Source organism: Sorex araneus, chromosome 5 (genome assembly GCF_027595985.1).
Source record: "Sorex araneus isolate mSorAra2 chromosome 5, mSorAra2.pri, whole genome shotgun sequence".
In the NCBI taxonomy this organism is placed as follows: domain Eukaryota; kingdom Metazoa; phylum Chordata; class Mammalia; order Eulipotyphla; family Soricidae; genus Sorex; species Sorex araneus.
The window spans coordinates 40,270,528-40,287,812 of NC_073306.1; the positions used below are offsets into that span (position 1 = coordinate 40,270,528).

At 39.9% G+C, this 17,285-nt stretch overlaps 1 protein-coding gene across 1 annotated transcript in view; it reads right to left on the minus strand.

Annotated features, from left to right (window-relative positions):
- AGO3 (argonaute RISC catalytic component 3) overlaps window positions 1–17,285 on the minus strand; it is a 114,914-nt gene that overhangs the window by 79,297 nt on the left and 18,332 nt on the right. Inside the window, exon 2 of the mRNA XM_004614250.3 lies at window positions 5,154–5,325. Within this exon, the coding sequence (XP_004614307.2) occupies window positions 5,154–5,325 (172 nt within the window). The remainder of the gene's footprint in view (window positions 1–5,153; window positions 5,326–17,285) is intronic.

A 17,285-nucleotide genomic window follows, 5' to 3' on the forward strand; every position in this document is an offset into this window, starting at 1 on the left:
GCTCAAAAACAAAATGGAAAAAAGACATTTGCACCCCTATGTTTCTTGTAGCATTATATACAAGAGCCAAAATCTGGAAATAACTCAAGTGTCCAAGAATAGATGACTGGATAAAGAAACTATGGTACATATATACACAATAGAATATTACTCAGCCACAAGAAGTCATGAAATTTGATGCTACATGGAAAACTTTGCTCAGCATGATACATGGAGAGTATCATGCTGAGCAAAGTTAGTCAGAAGGAGAGAGACCAACACAGAATGATCTCATATATATATATATATTTATATTTATATAACAATGGTGGGATAATACCCCAAGACAATGAAACCAAAGATTTGGTATCCAGTAGGAAATGCCATGTGAGGAGGCTTGGGAGTAAGACAGGTAGGAGGCAACATCTGTGATGGAGAGAAGTGTTTAGCTGGGAGGAGGAGGAGGTGCTGCTAAAAGGTGGTAAAGTGTCACGCTATCAGCAATAGTACAATAAACCACAGTGCAAAAGCTTATAAAAAGAAAAAAAGTGCCTCTTGTAGAAGCAGACTTATGGGTGGGAGACAAATGGGGGTGGGAGAGACATTGGTGGAGGGAAGTGAAGTGGGTACGGTGAAGGGATCAACTTGAAACCTTCTATGCCTAAAACCTAATTATAAATAATTTTGTAATTTCAAGGTGACTAAATTAAGAAGGAAAGCTAGAATGCAATGGGGAATGACAACTAAAGAGCACGTGCTTTTATTTTTGGGGAGAATAGAATGTTATAAAAATAAACTGTGGTGATGGTTATATTGTGAGTATACCAAATATATCAAATCTCTCTGAAGATATAAAAAATTCCCTGAATTATATACTGTAAATGAGTTAACTGTGGAGCCAGAGACAATGCAGGATTAAAGGCACTTGCCTTGAATGCACTTGACTCTGGTTTGGTTCCAAGCACTGCCAGGAATAGCCCCTGAACACGAATGGGTTTGGCCCCAAGCCCAACTAAATAGATAAAATGAATTGACTATAAGATACGTGGATTTCAAGTTCACAGCTATTTTAAAATAAGAATGTTCCTCTTTTCACAAACTAAACTACCCAAATTACACTATCCCAGTAATATTCCTAAAAGCAGACTTCCTCCACTCTAGTTTGAGATTTCCACTTAAAAGCCAGAAGGTTGGGGCTGAAGTGTTAGCACATCAGGTAGGGCGTTTGCCTTGCACGTGGCCGGTGTGATCCAAAAAGAAAAAAAACAAGACAGAAGATTATCAATAGATTTATTATTTCCTTCTAAAACTCAATGACAGAATGACATTAAATCCAGGGCTGGAGCAATAGTACAGCAGGCAGGGCATTTGTTTTACACATGGCCAACTAGAGTTCAATCCCCATCACCTCAAAACGGTAGACCCTTGGCCCCAACAGGAGAGATCCCTTAGTGCAGAGCCAGGAGTAAGCCCTGAGCACTGCTGGGTGTGGTCAAAAGTCAAACTAAGTAAATGAAATAAAATAAATAAATAAAAAAAAAGTGCAGAGCCAGGAGTAAGCCCTGAGCACTGCTGGGTGTGGTCAGAAGCCAAACTAAGTAAATGAAATAAAATAAATTAAAAGAAATTGGAACTGGAAAGATAATATAGTGGGAAAGGAGCTTGCCATGCATGTGGCAGACCCCGATTTGATCCCTGGCATCCCCTGGTTCCCTGAGTACCACCAGGAATGATTCCTGAGTGCAGAGCCATGAGTAACCCTGAGTATTTCTAGGTGTAACCCAAAAAGGATGATATTATATCCAAATGCAACCTACAAAAACTATCTGGGATTATTTGATTAATCATAACAAAACATTAAAAAGCAGTAATTATTACATACTGTTTAACTTATGAAGGAAAACTGAAATCCTCCCAAATACAACCATAATCTATTACCATTTAAAGTCTTAGTTTTGTTTTTTTTTTTTGTTTCACGTTTTTTCAGGTCACACTGGTGATGCACAGGGGTTACTCCTGGCTTGTGCACTCAGGAATTACTCGTGGCAGTGCTGGGGGACCATATGGGATGCTGGGAATCAAACCCAGGTTGGCCGTGTGCAAGGCAAATGCCCTCTCACTGTACCATTGCTCCAGTCCTGTCTTTGAAATATTTAATCATGCTTAAAATAGATCTTACAGTTAGAATCACAGTGTACATAAATTTTTCTCAGCAATTACTTCCCCAACTTCAAGATTCTGAATAAGTACTTAACTGTAGATTCAAAGCTCATTTGTATATATAACTGGCAAATCTAGACTAAGATCTCAAGTTGCAAAATTTATTATATCTTAGGCTATATTCTATAAAGATTTGATAGTTATCAATATTACTCACTTACTAAAACCATAGAAAATGGAACCTACAGGACTCGCAGGGATAGTACTATGCTTTACTCACAAGAAGACCAGGTTGAATCTCTCCCAGCCCTGTACCCCTCCACCTCTCTCTGCACAGCATGGTCCACCAAACACTACCAAGAATGAGCTCTTCCCCAGCAATGGGCTAGGTATGGCCCCAAACAAACAAACAAACAAAATCCTAAAACAAAGGAAAAAAAAACAACCCAGAAATTTGTTCTTCTTTTAGGTGTTTAGATGGGGGGTAGTAGTGCCAGGGATCAAATCCAGGGCCATAATCCCAGCCACCAAAGTGTTCTTGCCAAATCATGATACTCAATAAGAACCATTAAATTAAAAAAAAAAAACCCTAAACACATATAACTTGTACACGTAGGTAGGAAAACTTAAGAAAAAAAAGTAACTAAAGGGTGCTGGACAATATAGTACAGAGGGTATGATGTTTGCTTTACACATGGCTGACCTGGATTTGATCCCCAGTACCCCATACGGTCCCCAGAGTCTACCAGAAGTGATCCCTGCACACAGAGAGTAAGTCCTGAGCACTGCTGGGTGTTTTAATAACCCCAGTTTTTTTTTAATTAAAAAAATTTAGAAATAAAGCAACTAAAAGTTTAAACTGAGAAGCTCACTCATAAGACTCAATAATAAACGTCTCGGAAGAATGGTACATCATAGACACGACTCCAGACCCTGCACCAGGTTGTTTCACTCGGGGCAACCTGGAGGGGGTCAGATGAGGCCCCTCCCCACCCCAAGGGACCCAGCCCCAGCAGCCGAAAACCTCCAGGACTTAACTGCCACCATGCTCATGGCTGCTCTCCACACGCTCAGGCCGAGCCTCACCCAGGAGTGCATCTATTTCTGGACATCTCATACTTTACACCACCAATACACCAAGAGTAGCACGCCACATTTGATGGGGTTTAAAGTAGAAGGCAACCAATCTTAGGGGGACATATGTTTATACAGATATAGATATAAGCACACAAGCTCAACCTTTAATAACATGTTACTGATCTCTTATAGAAGGGCTTAATGGCTCTTGGGTGAAATACAACAATCTTCACACACTTTCCTGGTCTAAGAAACCTTTTTGGGATCATTTTTAGCAGATCATTCATAACAAGCAATACAAAATAAATTATTTTGGTTGTGCTCTGGGGTTAGGGTTTTGGATTCGGGATGGAAATATGGTGGTGGGAAGGTATAATGGTGGTGGAGTTGGTGTTTGAATATTAAATGGAATAAAATATCACAAACAACTTTGTAAAAATAAAATAAAGAAGCTGACTCATAAAATGATTCACTAGCATATCCTGAATATTTTGCTGTAGAAAACTTATCTGACTAAAGAGGAAACTTGTTTGGCTATTATGCATCATTCCAGTATTGTGATTAATGCCATAAAACAAATATTTGAGCATGTGGCATATGGACAAGAGAAAACATATCTGATGCTTTAAACACTAAAAAATGTAAGTCACAAGATGATTCTCATGATTCTTTTTATATGTATCCTTATAAGTTCTACAAAGTTATGGAAAACAACAAAAAAAAATCTTTGCAATAAGAAAAAAAGTTCATCTGTATCGAAAACAGAAAATTTGGGGCCGGAGCAGTAGTATAGGGAGTAGTATAGGGTATAGGGAGTATATAGGAGTAGTATAGGGAGTGCAGAGTCAGGAGTAAGCACAGGGTGTGGTCCAAAACCAAAAACCAAAAAAGATAATTTGTTGACATTTTAATCCTTTTAGACAAATTAAAATTAGATATGAAAGATCTGCTACATTTTGGCCCATACTCGGCTAATACTGAAAAGTGATTGTAATTGTTGGTTCCATTTCTGTCTATTTCAACAACTGAAATTCCAGAAGTCAGAAGGCATTAGATAAACTTTACAATCACTTTTCGTGGTTTTTTTTTTTGGATCACACTGATGATGCACAGGAGTTCCTCCTGGCTCTCCACTCAGGAACTACTCCTGGCGGTGCTTGGGGGACAATATGGGATGCTGGGGATCGAACTCGGGTCGGCTGCATGCAAGGCAAACACCCTACTCGCTGTACTCCAGTCTCTACAATCACTTTTCAAAAAGAAAATTTGTTTTTGAAATTGACTATGCTTCAGAAATATAGTTTTGATTAAAAATCTGCCAACAGCGGGGCTGGAGTGATAGCACAGCGGGTAGGGCATTTGCCTTGCACGCGGCCAACCCGAGTTCGAATCCCAGCATCCCATATGGTCCCATGAGCACCGCCAGGGATAATTCCTGAGTGCATGAGCCAGGAATGACCCCTGTGCATTGCCGGGTGTGACCCAAAAAGCAAAAAAAAAAAAAAAATCTGCCAACAGCCTTTACAGTTTTCCATTATAACATAAGCTTAGATATTTTCTCTGTGACAAAAGAAAAGGGCTACATCATTTTCTTATGCTCTTAAAATAACACTAAGCATCTTTTGCCTTGCTAATAGGCAGTATGTCTGCACTGTCATTTTTCTTCTGATCCTGCTCCCACATTATATAAGGTATTATGTAATAAACCCTTAATAATTCTTTCTTTAAGATCATAGTTGTGGTAGTAGTGGTGGCTAAAAATAGTGGTTTTCATGGTGTCATAATTTCTGTTTTGATCCTCAACAATTTCAAAAAACAAACTGTTATGTGCCCTTGAAAAAACTGTTAGGCATTATTATTATTATTCCAATATATATGCAATTACTAAAGCAAAGACAAATATAAAGAGCAAAAAAATTTTACTTCATGATCCTTACCTGTTCACTCTCCGAGGACACTTGTCTGGTTTAATATCTACCTCATAGAGGTAGACATCAATCTTTGGGATTTCAACTTGAAAACAGTTAGCCAGCAATTTAATGGGTTTGCCCATGGTGCCATAGCCAGGTCTTCTGGGCACCATGAGTAGGGGCTGGGCCCCAACGGGTCCTGCCAAGGAGAGAGAAAAAAAAAGATTAAGCTACATTTGATAATAATCTTTTCAATCAGAACGTGTTAAAATTTTGAGTACAGGGCTGGAGCGATAGTACAGTAGGTAGGCATGAGGCCGACCTGGGTTCAATCCCCTAGCATCCCACACAGTGCCCCAAGCACCATCCGGAGTAATTCCTGAATGCAGACCCAGAAGTAATGCCTGAGCATCGCTGGTTGTGACCCCCCCAAAAAAAAATTAAGTACAGCTAACAGAGGTTGCATATGACTATGAAAACAACTCCATTTAGAATACTTCATTTTTTTTCTTTTTGTTTTTTGTTTTTGCTTTTTGGGTCACACCTGACGATGCACAGGGGTAATTACGCCTGGTGGTGCTCAGGGGACCATATGGGATGCTGGGAATCGAACCCGGGTTGGCCACGTGCAAGGCAAACGCTCTACCCGCTGTACTATCGCTCCAGCCCCTAGAATACTTCAATTTCTTACAGCCCAATTTACTGTCATTTAGAAAAACACATACAAATGAGCACCTCTCTAGAAAATTGGTTTGGAGGAGGTAGAAAGAAGAGACAAAAACCATAGAAGCCCAAGATAGAACAAAGCATACTCACAAAGTGTGAGACCAACAACAAAGCAAAGGAGATTAAAAAAAAAAAAGTGGAAGCAGAGAGGAATAAAAAAAAAAAATAGGAAAATAAATTAAAAAGGAAAGACCCAGGAGCCTAAAGCACCTTTCGTGCAAGCCCTGTCATCCAGAAAACCTGGTAGTTAAGTGGTCTGTGATCTGTGAACCCACAAGTGACTTCTGGCCATACAAAAGCTAACCATAACTATGTGTAGGATCATAAAAAAGGCACCACATCCTGCAAGCACTTTTGTAAACTAAAAAAGATGTGTGCATGTCATGGTCAGCGAATGTATTGTTCGAACCCTGACTATAGCAACAATGAAAATGAAGAGAAGGGGACGAGGAATAAAAAAGATTTAATTAATTTAATTAAAATAACATTTTTAAAAAAGTGAATGGTAATTGTTGAGAGAGCAGAAGGGCAAAGAAGGAAAGAAATCAAGTGGGGGAGAAAAGAACAGGAAATAATGGGTTGAATAGGTATCAGGTCTTCAGTCATACTAGTGACATGGATGAGTGGGTGATAATAAGAGCAAGAGCAAATAAAATTAAAAAACATTTAAAAAAGACTAAAGAAGCACAAAACTATCAAAAAAATAAAAGAGTTAATACCTGAGGCAATATTAATTTTTTTTTTTTGGTTTTTGGGTCACACCCGGTGATGCACAGGGGTTACTTCTGGCTCTTCACTCAGGAATTACCCCTGGCGGTGCTCAGGGGACCATATGGGATGCTGGGATTAGAGCCAGGGTCGGCCGCGTGCAAGGCAAACGCCCTACCCGCTGTGCTATCACTCCAGCCCCGGCAATATTAATTTTTGAAAGGAGGAAAGAAGCTTAGATAAGCAGTGTAAGCTTTTAAAAAAATCACTATAAATATCGAATATATTACAAACATTCTATCAATGAATTGAAGTTTGATGAAACAAATTCCTAGAGAAATATAACTTATTGGCATACCTAAGAACATGAAATTTGAAAACTATTCTACCGATAGAAACATAAAACAGGGCAGTTACTTCTCTTTTTTGCTTTGGGGCCATACCTAGCAGTGCTCAGGGCTTACTCCTGGCTCTACACTAAGGAATCATGCGTGGCAGGGCTGGAGGATTATATGGAATGCCAAAGATCTAGCCCTGGTCGGCCGCATGCAAGGTAAGCACCCTACCTACTGTACTATTGCTCTGGTCCTGTGGTATAGTCCCTTTTTAAAACAGAACAAAGTATTATTCAATCTTTTTAATTTTTTCTGGGTCACACTCGGCAATGCTCATACTCCTGGTTCTGCACTCAGGAATTACTCCTAGAGGTGCTCAGGGACCATATGGGATGCTGGGGGTCGAACCCGGGTTGTCCGCATGCAAGGTAAACACCCTTCCCACTGTACTACCGCTCAGGCCCCAGTATTTGATCAGTCTTAAAAAGGAAGGAGATACCAGAGAAACAGCTCAATGGGCTCGGCTAAGCATACACTCTGCATTCAGCAGGTCACAGCACTGTATGATCCCCTAAGCAAAGAAGTGGGAGTAGCCATCAAGTACCACTGGAGATGGACCAAAAACAAAACACAAAAAGAATGTTCTTTCTTTTTTTTTTTTTTAAATTTTTTTTTAAATTTTTTTAAAAATTTATTTATTTTTAATTAGAGAATCACGGTGAGGGTACAGTTACAGATTTATACACTTTTGTGCTTATACTTCCCTCATACAAAGTTTGGGAACCCATCCCTTCACCAGTGCCCATTCTCCACCACCCGTAAACCCAGTGTCCCTCCCACCCTCCCCAATCCCATCTCCCCCCCACCCCACCCTGCCACTGTGGCAAGGCATTCCCTTCTGTTTTCTCTCTCTAATTAGCTGTTGTGGTTTGCAATAAAGGTGTTGAGTGGCCGCTGTGCTCAGTCTCTAGCCCTCATTCAGCCCGCAACTCCCTTCCCCCACATGGCCTTCGACTACAATGTAGTTGGTGATCGCTTCTCTGAGTTGACCTTTCCCCGGAACGTGAGGCCAGCCTCGAAGCTATGGAGTCAACCTCCTGGTACTTATTTCTACAGTTCTTGGGTGTTAGTCTCCCACTCTGTTATTCTATATACCATAGATGAGTGCAATCTTTCTATGTCTGTCTCTCTCTTTCTGACTCATTTCACTCAGCGTGAAACTTTTCATGCCCATCCACTTGACTACAAAATTCTTGACCTCCTTTTTTCTAACAGCTGCATAGTATTCCATTGTATAGATGTACCAAAGTTTCCTCAACCAGTCATCCGTTCTGGGGCATTCGGGTTTTTTCCAGATTCTGGCTATTGTAAACAGTGCTGCGATGAACATACATGTGCAGATGTTGTTTCAATTGTACTTTTTTGCCTCTCTGGGATATATTCCCAGCAGTGGTATTGCTGGGTCAAATGGGAATTCAATATCTAATTTTTTGAGAGTCGTCCAAATTGTTTTCCAGAAGGGCTGAACCAGTCGGCATTCCCACCAGCAGTGAAGAAGGGTCCCTTTCTCTCCACATCCTCTCCAACAGCGGTTGCTTTTGTTCTTTTGGATGTGTGCTAGTCTAAAAAGAATGTTCTTATACTTGCTACAACATAGTTCATGAACTCTGTGGATATTATGTTAAAATAAGCCAGTCACACCAAGTCACTGTGTGATTCCACTTATTAATATCTGATCACTTTCACACAAGAAAAAGGGTGGTTATCAGGGGCAGAGGGAAGGGAAGAAAGAATTTTTGCTCAATGGATGTAATTTGAATTTTGCAAGATTAAAGTTCTGGACATTGAGCACATAACAATGATAAATGTACTTAAGACTACTCACCTATCCATTTGAAAAAATTAAAAAGATAGATAAATTTAATGTAATGTGTATTTCATCAGTCAAAAAACCCTAAGTGATGCCTACATTAAGCTCTGGTTTTATTTTTGGCACCAAATGTGATGCCAGGTAACAAACCCAGGTCAGCCTAGGTTCATGCAAGGCAAAAGTCTTACCCACTATACTATCTCTCCAGTCCCATAACTAAGGCTTAATTTTTTGATGGGAAGGATCATACCAGCCTGTGTTCCAGACTTTTCTCCTGGTTCTGAATCATTTCTGGTGGGGCTCGAGAGACCCTATGTGGTGTTGGAGATCAAATCTGAGTTGGCTGTGTGCAGGGCAAGTGCCTTCTTCTGTACTATCTCTGACCCTGTTTTCACTTTTTGACTATTATAAATGATAGTGCTATGAACACTCAAATCATGTCTTTGTATGGACATGTGTTCCTTTTCTCTTGAGTAGATTCCTAGGAAAGGAATTGCTGGATCATGTTTGGCCTTTAAAGGAAGTGTCAGCATGTTTCCAACCGCTATGGATTTAATATTTGTTGAACTGTGCTAAATAGATTAAGATAAATGAGATAAAATACAAATATACAAACACAATTTTTATTGTAATTTTTCCTTAACTTTGGTTACAAAGTTGCTTCAGTTTTACCAGGTTTGAGCCTATGTTTTTCTCCTTACCACTGAGCCTTCTGTAACTAGATTATACATAATTCTGTGTGTATTCCTGTGTATCCTTGTGAATTTTGTTTTTGTTTTCAGACCACACTTGGCAGTACTCACAGTTTACTCCTGGTTCTGTACTCAGGAATCATTTCTGGCAGGCTCTGAGTACCATATAAGAAGCAGGAATCAAACCTGGGTCAACCATGAACAAGGTAAGCACCCTACAAGATGTACTGTATTGCTCTTATACTACTGTTCACCAAATCTAAAGATGACAAAATGCTGTTGTTTGTTTGCTCCCCATTCACACTAATTTTGATGATTCTTGAAGATTCACATATATCTTCCATAATTCTAATGCTTTTGGGGGGGAATTAATCACAACCAGCTGTGCTCAGGGATCACTCCTGGCAGAGGGGACCATACGTGGTATAGGTCAATCCTGGGTCAGTTTAGTGCAAGGCTATACTATCTCCAGCCCCTATTCTGATGTCATAAATAACGGTTATAGAAAAAGCTCCCTGGAGCAAGAAATGTGAAGTGGAGCAAAGAAAGCCTCTTTAACAAATGGTGCTGGCAAAACTGGACATCTACATGCAAAAAAAAAAAAAAGGGCTCAGACCTCTACCTAACACCATGCACGAAACTCAGATCAAAATGGATTAAAGACCTCAACATCAGACTAGAATCCATAAGATACATTGAAGACATGGTTGGCAAAACCCTCCATGACATTGAAGCTAAAGGTATCTTCAAAGGTGACACACGCTGACCAAACAAGTGGAAACAGAGATAAACAAATGGGACTATCTTAAACTAAGAAGCTTTTGCACCTCAAAAGATACTGTGACCAGAATACAAAAACAACCTACAGAATGGGAAAGGATATTCACCCAATACCCATCTGATAAGGGCTGTTATCAAGGGTATACAAGGCACTGGTTGAACTGTACAAGAAGAAAACATCCAACCCCATCAGAAAATGGGGTGATGAAATGAACAGAAACTTTCTCAAAGAAGAAATCTAAATGGCAAAAAGGCACATGAAAAAATGCTCTTCATCACTAATCATCAGGGAGAGGCAGATCAAAACAACAATGAGGTATCATCTCACACCACAGAGATTGGCCCACATCCAAAAGAACAAAAGCAACCAGTGTTGGCGAGGATGTGGGGAGAAACGGACCCTCCTTCACTGCTGGTGTGAATACCAACTGGTTCAACCCTTTTGGAAAACCGTATGGATGCTTTTCAAAAAATTAGAAATTGAACTCCCATTTGACCCAGCAATATCACTTCTGGGAATATATCCCAGAGATGCAAAAAAGTATAGCAGAAATGACATCTGCACTTGTATGTTCATTGCAGCACTGTTTACAATAGCCAGAATCTGGAAAAGACCCGAGTGCCCGAGAACAGATAACTGGTTAAAGAAATTTTGGTACATCTACACAAAGAAATACTATGCAGCTGTTAGAAAGGATGAAGTCATGAAATTTGCATATAAGTGGATCAACATGGAGATGTTTGTGAAATGAGTCAAAGAGAGAGAGAGAGAGAGAGAGAGAGAGAGAGAGAGAGAGAGAGATATTGAAAGACTGCACTCATTTGTGGAATATAAAATAACAGAAATCGAGCACTTACACCCAAGAATAGTATAGATGTGTACCAGGAGGATTGCTCCACGGCTTGGGAGCTGGCCTCACATGCTGGGGGAAAAGGCAGCTCAGATAAAAAAGGGACCACCAAGTAAAGGGTGCTTGGAGGGCCCGCTCAGGATGGGAGATACGAACTGAAAGTAGACTACAGACCATGATGGCCACTCAACACCTATAATGCAAACCACAACACCCAGAAGGAGAGAGAGAGAGCAAAAGGGAATGCCCTGCCACAGAGGCGGGGTGGGGTGGGAAGGATGGGTGGGGTGGTGGGAGGGATACTGGGATCATTGATGGTGGAGAATGGGCATTGGTGGAGGGATGGGTACTCGATCATTGTATGACTGAAACATAAGCAGGAAAGTTTGTTAAGTCTGTAACTGTACCTTATGGTGATTCATTAAAAAATTTTTTTTTAAAAAAGAAAAAGCTCCCTGGAGTAGGGTAATTTTTCAAATCCTTTACATTTAATAATATACTGCCTTGATACATAAACTAGCTTGACAATGAACCCACATACAATAATTTAATCTTGAAAATTCCACAGACGTTATTTCTAACATGAGTAATATGGATTTCTTATTCCTTTAAGTATTATTCAGTATTTGAGACTTAGGAACACATAAATATGTCCATGTGTGGTCCTTTTTTTTTGCTTTATTAAATACATGATTAATTTTGGATTGAGGTCAATTTCTCAGAAAGGTTTCTTCTGTCATTTCTTTAATTATAACTTTTAACTTCATTCCTTTCTCAAAGACCTTTAAACTTTGCCCTCAATGGAGTTTATATCCAGCTGAATTGTTTCCAAGGGTGCTTTTAGTATACATTATGGGAGGTGAGGGGTTTAGCCACACTCACTGGTGTTTTGGGGCTACTCCTACTCTCTGCTCAAGGATCATTCCTGGAGATGTTGGGGGACAATATGCACTGTCAGGGGTTAAACCAGGGTATGCTGCATACAAGGCAAGAAACTAAACATTCCTGTATAATCTCTCAAGCCCTTCAATATACATGGAGGTAGGGTTGGGGTTCCAAGTACAGCTCAGGGTTCCATTCCCAGAAATAATCGGCTAAGCAGGTTGAACAGTTCAATGCTCAACTTGGTAATGTGGATGTCTGTATACTTGGTTACCCTACGCCCCAGCAGTCACACACTTGGCTGTAGTGTACCAAAAGTCGAATTTTGTTGTAGTGTTGGGGCTCACAGTGATAATGCCAATAACACTATTGACAGTGCAGGGCAATGCAAGAAACGAAAACTGAGGCATCACACATGCAAATCTACCACAAAGCCACATCCCCAGGTTCAGGAACTATTTCTCTCCTCTCTATTTCTATGAGTTTGGCTTAAAATTTTTTAAAAAATAAATTTATTTATTGAATCACCGTGAGAACAGTTACAAAGCTTTCAGGTTTAAGTCTCAGTCATACAATGATAAAACACCCATCCCTTCACCAGTGCACATTTTCCACCACCAAAAATCCCCAGTATATCCCCCATCCTGCACCCTCCCCAAACCTATGTGGCAGATAATTTCCACGTTATTCTCTTTACTTTGATTACATTCAATATTTTGACACCAGACCCACCATTATTGTTTGGGATTATCTCCCAACACTCAGACCTGCCAAGAAGACAACATTAGACAATTTGTTTTCTATTGCTGATTATGAATAGCATATGATGTTGCATGGCCGCTATTGCGGCTGAGAGATTTTGGAATTCTGAAATTTTAATAATTAAATCTGGAGGAATTTCTGCCAAAAGCCGCTGGGTTCTGAGGTTCGTTTTTGTGTGTCTCTGAGATCATGGCCCTTAAGCAGCTTAATCAATAGCCAAAGGGCCATTCGTGGGGGGTAACTCAGGGTCTTGTTGGGGCAGGGGAGGACAAGGGCCAGCTCCACCCCCATCCCGTGAGGCCCCAGATACCTCTGGAAGATGGTGGCCACCGAGCCACCAGGGGGAATAAGCGGAGGGACGACAACTTCTCCCAAGTTTGACTTAAAATTTATTTTTATTATTTTTGGTGAAGCAAGATAGAAACTTAGAAAGACGTGAGGGGAAAGGGAGGAAGTATGTGTTAACAGGAGAACACAGACTTGAAGAGCGAGCCTAGCTTTTATTTTTAATTTATTATTTAATCATTGTGAAATCATAAAGTTATTCATGATTGGGTTCCAGGCATATAACGTTTCAACACTGATCCCTTCACCAGTGTCCACTTTATTCTACCAGTGGTCCCTCTCCCATTTGCCTCCAATCCACCAGTCTGCTTCTGAGAGGCACTTTGTAATGAATCACTGTGAGGTAGACCATTACAAAACTGTTCATGATCGGGCTTCAGGCATAAAGTGTTCCAACATCCATTCCCTGCACCAGTGTACATTGCCCAGCACCAGTGGCCCCAGGTTCCCTCCCACCACCCTCACCTGTCTCTATGGCAGGCACTTTTTTAAATAAGTTTTTGTAATGTGGTTTATAGTACTGTTGCTCATAGGGCTTTTGTTTCTTGGTTAGTTATTTATTTATTGGCTTTTTGGGTCACATCCAACAATGCTCAGGGGTTACTCCTAGCTCTCCACTCAGGAATCACTCCTACCACTGCTTGAGGGACCATATGGGATGCCAGGGATTTGCTTCTTGCAAGGCAAATGCTCTACCCACTGTACTATCACTCCAGTCCCTGCTAATAGGGTTTCATACCTAACACTTTACCATCTTTCTGCACTATCTCCTGCTCCCAGCTGGAGACTTCTCTCCACCATAGATGTTGCCCCTCTCCCTGTCTATCCCCAGCCCTCTCAAGTGGCATGTTTCCTATTAAGAGCAAGCCAAGTTTGACCTAAACTTTTTTTTTTAGAACAAGCTCCCCATCCCTTCAATGTTGCTGAAATGACCAAGAAGTTGTAGATAGCTGGTTGCTCCACTCCCTACCCCAAAATACACGGTTGTGCTGCTTGTCAGGAATCAGCCACACATTAGCAGAGCTCGCCAAACTTGGTTGTGCTGTGCAGGACACTGCATACTGTTATACCTCTTGGATAGCAACCAGAATATACAGTTGGAGATTGAACTCATAGCCTGCAACTGATGTATCCCCAGATTCCTGCCTTTTTTAAGGTTTCAAGTAGAAGTGCTACTATGCAGGGGCTTGTATTTTCTCTTATTTCAGCTTACAGAATGCCTACCAGCTTCATTCATAGTAAAGAAATGGCAAGATCACCTCTTTTTTGAGGCTGAGTATCCAACCACATGTCATAGATATATTGTGATTATAATTACAAAATAAAATTGAAATTAAAGTTATGGTAACTGGATAGATAGACAATACAGGGAGTAAGGCTCTTGCCTTTGGCCTTACATCCTGCTGACCTGGCTTGAATATTTATATGGTTCCCTGAACAACACCAGGAATCACTCCTCAACAGAGCCAGGAATAGCCTCTGACCACTGAAGGTATGAACCAAATATGAAGTCCTCTCCCCAATGTTTTTTAAACTGACTCTACACTTCACTTTAAAAAAATTTAATTTGGGGGGCTGGAGCAATAGCACAGTGGGTAGGGCGTTTGCCTTGCATGCAGCTGACCTGGGTTCAATTCTTAGCATCCCATATGGTCCCCTGAGCACCACCAGGAGTAATTCCTGAGTGCAGAGCCAGGAGTAACCCTTGTGCATTGCCGGGTGTGACCCCCAAAAAAATTAATTTGAGGAGAATTTAAGATGAGCAAATATTTTGTGAGTCACATCTGGCAGTATTTCTTGGAGCTTGCAGGTTACTCACTTTAAATCCCAGCTTCCTACAAAGTGTTCACTCTAGCCTGTTGAACTATTTCTGCTCACACAGATGAATACTTTATGCTTTTCACTTTTATTTTTTTTATCAAATCACTGTGAAATACACAAGTTTTATTTTTTTATTGTAGTTACACTCATGTGCAAGAACTGAAATTTTAATACTCTAGGTGTGCATTGTTACCACACCACGTTGACCAACAAAGTTTCATTATGTCTCCATCTCAGTCCAATGGAATCTTTCTTTCAGTCATCCCTTACCTTTTTTTTTTCCTGGAGGGAAAAAACTTTAATTAGTGGTCAACCAAGCTCAAAGCAAAAGGTTAGCACATCTACTTAGTCAATGTCTCTTTGTTTTTTAAATTTTATTTTCAAAGAACTGTTCACAGTGATTACATTCAGTATTTCAACACCAATCCCACCACCATTATACCTTCCCACCACCATTATTTCAAGTTTTTACATCATGACCCAAGCATGCTCCAAAGGCAGATACAAAATGATTTATTTCATATTGTTTGTTATGAATAATTGACTAAAAATAACCCAAAAAGGTTTCCGTAAAGGAAAGTGTGTGAAAATTGTTGTATCTCATCTTGGAGCCATTAAGCCCCTGTATGAGAGATCATTAGCTTGTTGTAAGAATTTGAGTCTTGGGTGTACACACACACACACACACACACACACACACACACACACACACACACACACATATTTATCAAGACTGGTTGTGTTCTACCTTATACCCCATCAAATGTGGTGTCCTACTTTTCACCACATATATCAGTGGTATGATTGTATGAAATGCATGCTCCTGGAATTCTAAAATTTTTTCATAAGGTACTATAACTGCACTCCTTGCCTGCACTTCAATTCTGTGGTCAGAATCTAAGGGTGTATTTTCAGTTGAGCATTATTTCTTACCTTTAATTAAAAAAAATTTTTTTTACTACTTGTGAGATCAGTATTTATCTTTCTTTATTCATTTGATTCCTTCCGTTTCCATCCATGTTGGAGTAAAAAAGCAATATTTTGTCTTTTTTAAGGGCTGAATAATACTCTATTTTTTTTTTTTTTTTGCTTTTTGGGTCACACCCAGCAATGCTCAGGGGTTACTCCTGGCTTTGCACTCAGGAATTACTCCTGGCGGTGCTTGGGGGACCATATGGGATGCCGGGGATCGAACCCGGGTCGGCCGCGTGCAAGGCAAACGCCCTACCCGCTGTGCTATCGCTCCGGCCCCTAATACTCTATTTTTTATATATAGCATAATCTTCTTTATCTACTCATTTTCTGTTGGACACAGGTTGCTTCCAAATCTTGGCTATAATAAATAGTACTGCTATCAATATAACTGTGCATGTAGCTTTTCAAATTAGTGTTTTTGTATGCTCTGGAGAGATAAGAGTAGAACTGCTGAATCATATGGCACTGTTGTTAATTTCTTGAGAAATCTCTGTACTGTTTCTCATAAACGCTGAACAAAATTACATTCCCATCAACAGTGCTCAAGGGCTTTTTCTCCACATCCCTGCCAGCACTTGCTGTTTTCTGGCCTTCTCATATAGGACATTAACACAGATGTAATGTGATATCTCATAGTTTTAACCTGTACTTCCCTGATTATAAGTGATAATGACCTTTTTTTTTTTCATGCGCCTGTGGCTATCTGTTTATCTTTTGTGAAGTATCTATTGAGCTATTCTGTTTTTCATGGAGCTTTTTCGCTGGTATTGCATTCTATAAATTCACTAAATATTTTTTTTAGACATATGTGTGTGAAAACCTTTTTTCTCATTCATGTCTCATTAGAATGTCTTTTTGTTTTAATGCATTTCTTTCACTGTGTAGAAAATTTTGTTTGGTATTATCCATTTGTTCATTTTTTGCTTGTTGAAAAAAGACACTTTTTGCTTGCCTAAAGATATCACTGAAGTCAATATCATGGAGTATTTTGTCTATATTTTTTTCAGTGTATTTTAAGGTTTTTGGTTTAACATCCAAGTCTTTTTTTTTTTTTAAGCCCACTACCCTAACATAAAAGTCTTTAATCCATTTGAGTAAGCTTTTGTGCTTGTTAAGAGGTAGTGCTCAATTTCATTCTTTTGATTTTTGTTTGTTTTTACATGCCATATACAAGGGGATCTCTTCCAGTGGTGATCAGGGAACCATGCATCCTGCATGAAAAATATGCACTTTAACCCTTGTACAATCACCGGAGTCACATCATATTCTTTAGCAATCCAGTATTTTCCACAGCAATTGTTGGAGAGATAGTTTTTCCCTCATTTTAGGCTCACGGTCCCTTTATCATAAATTAACTCTTTGTATATGTGAGAATAATTCTGCACTCTCAATTCTATTCCATAGATCTTGTC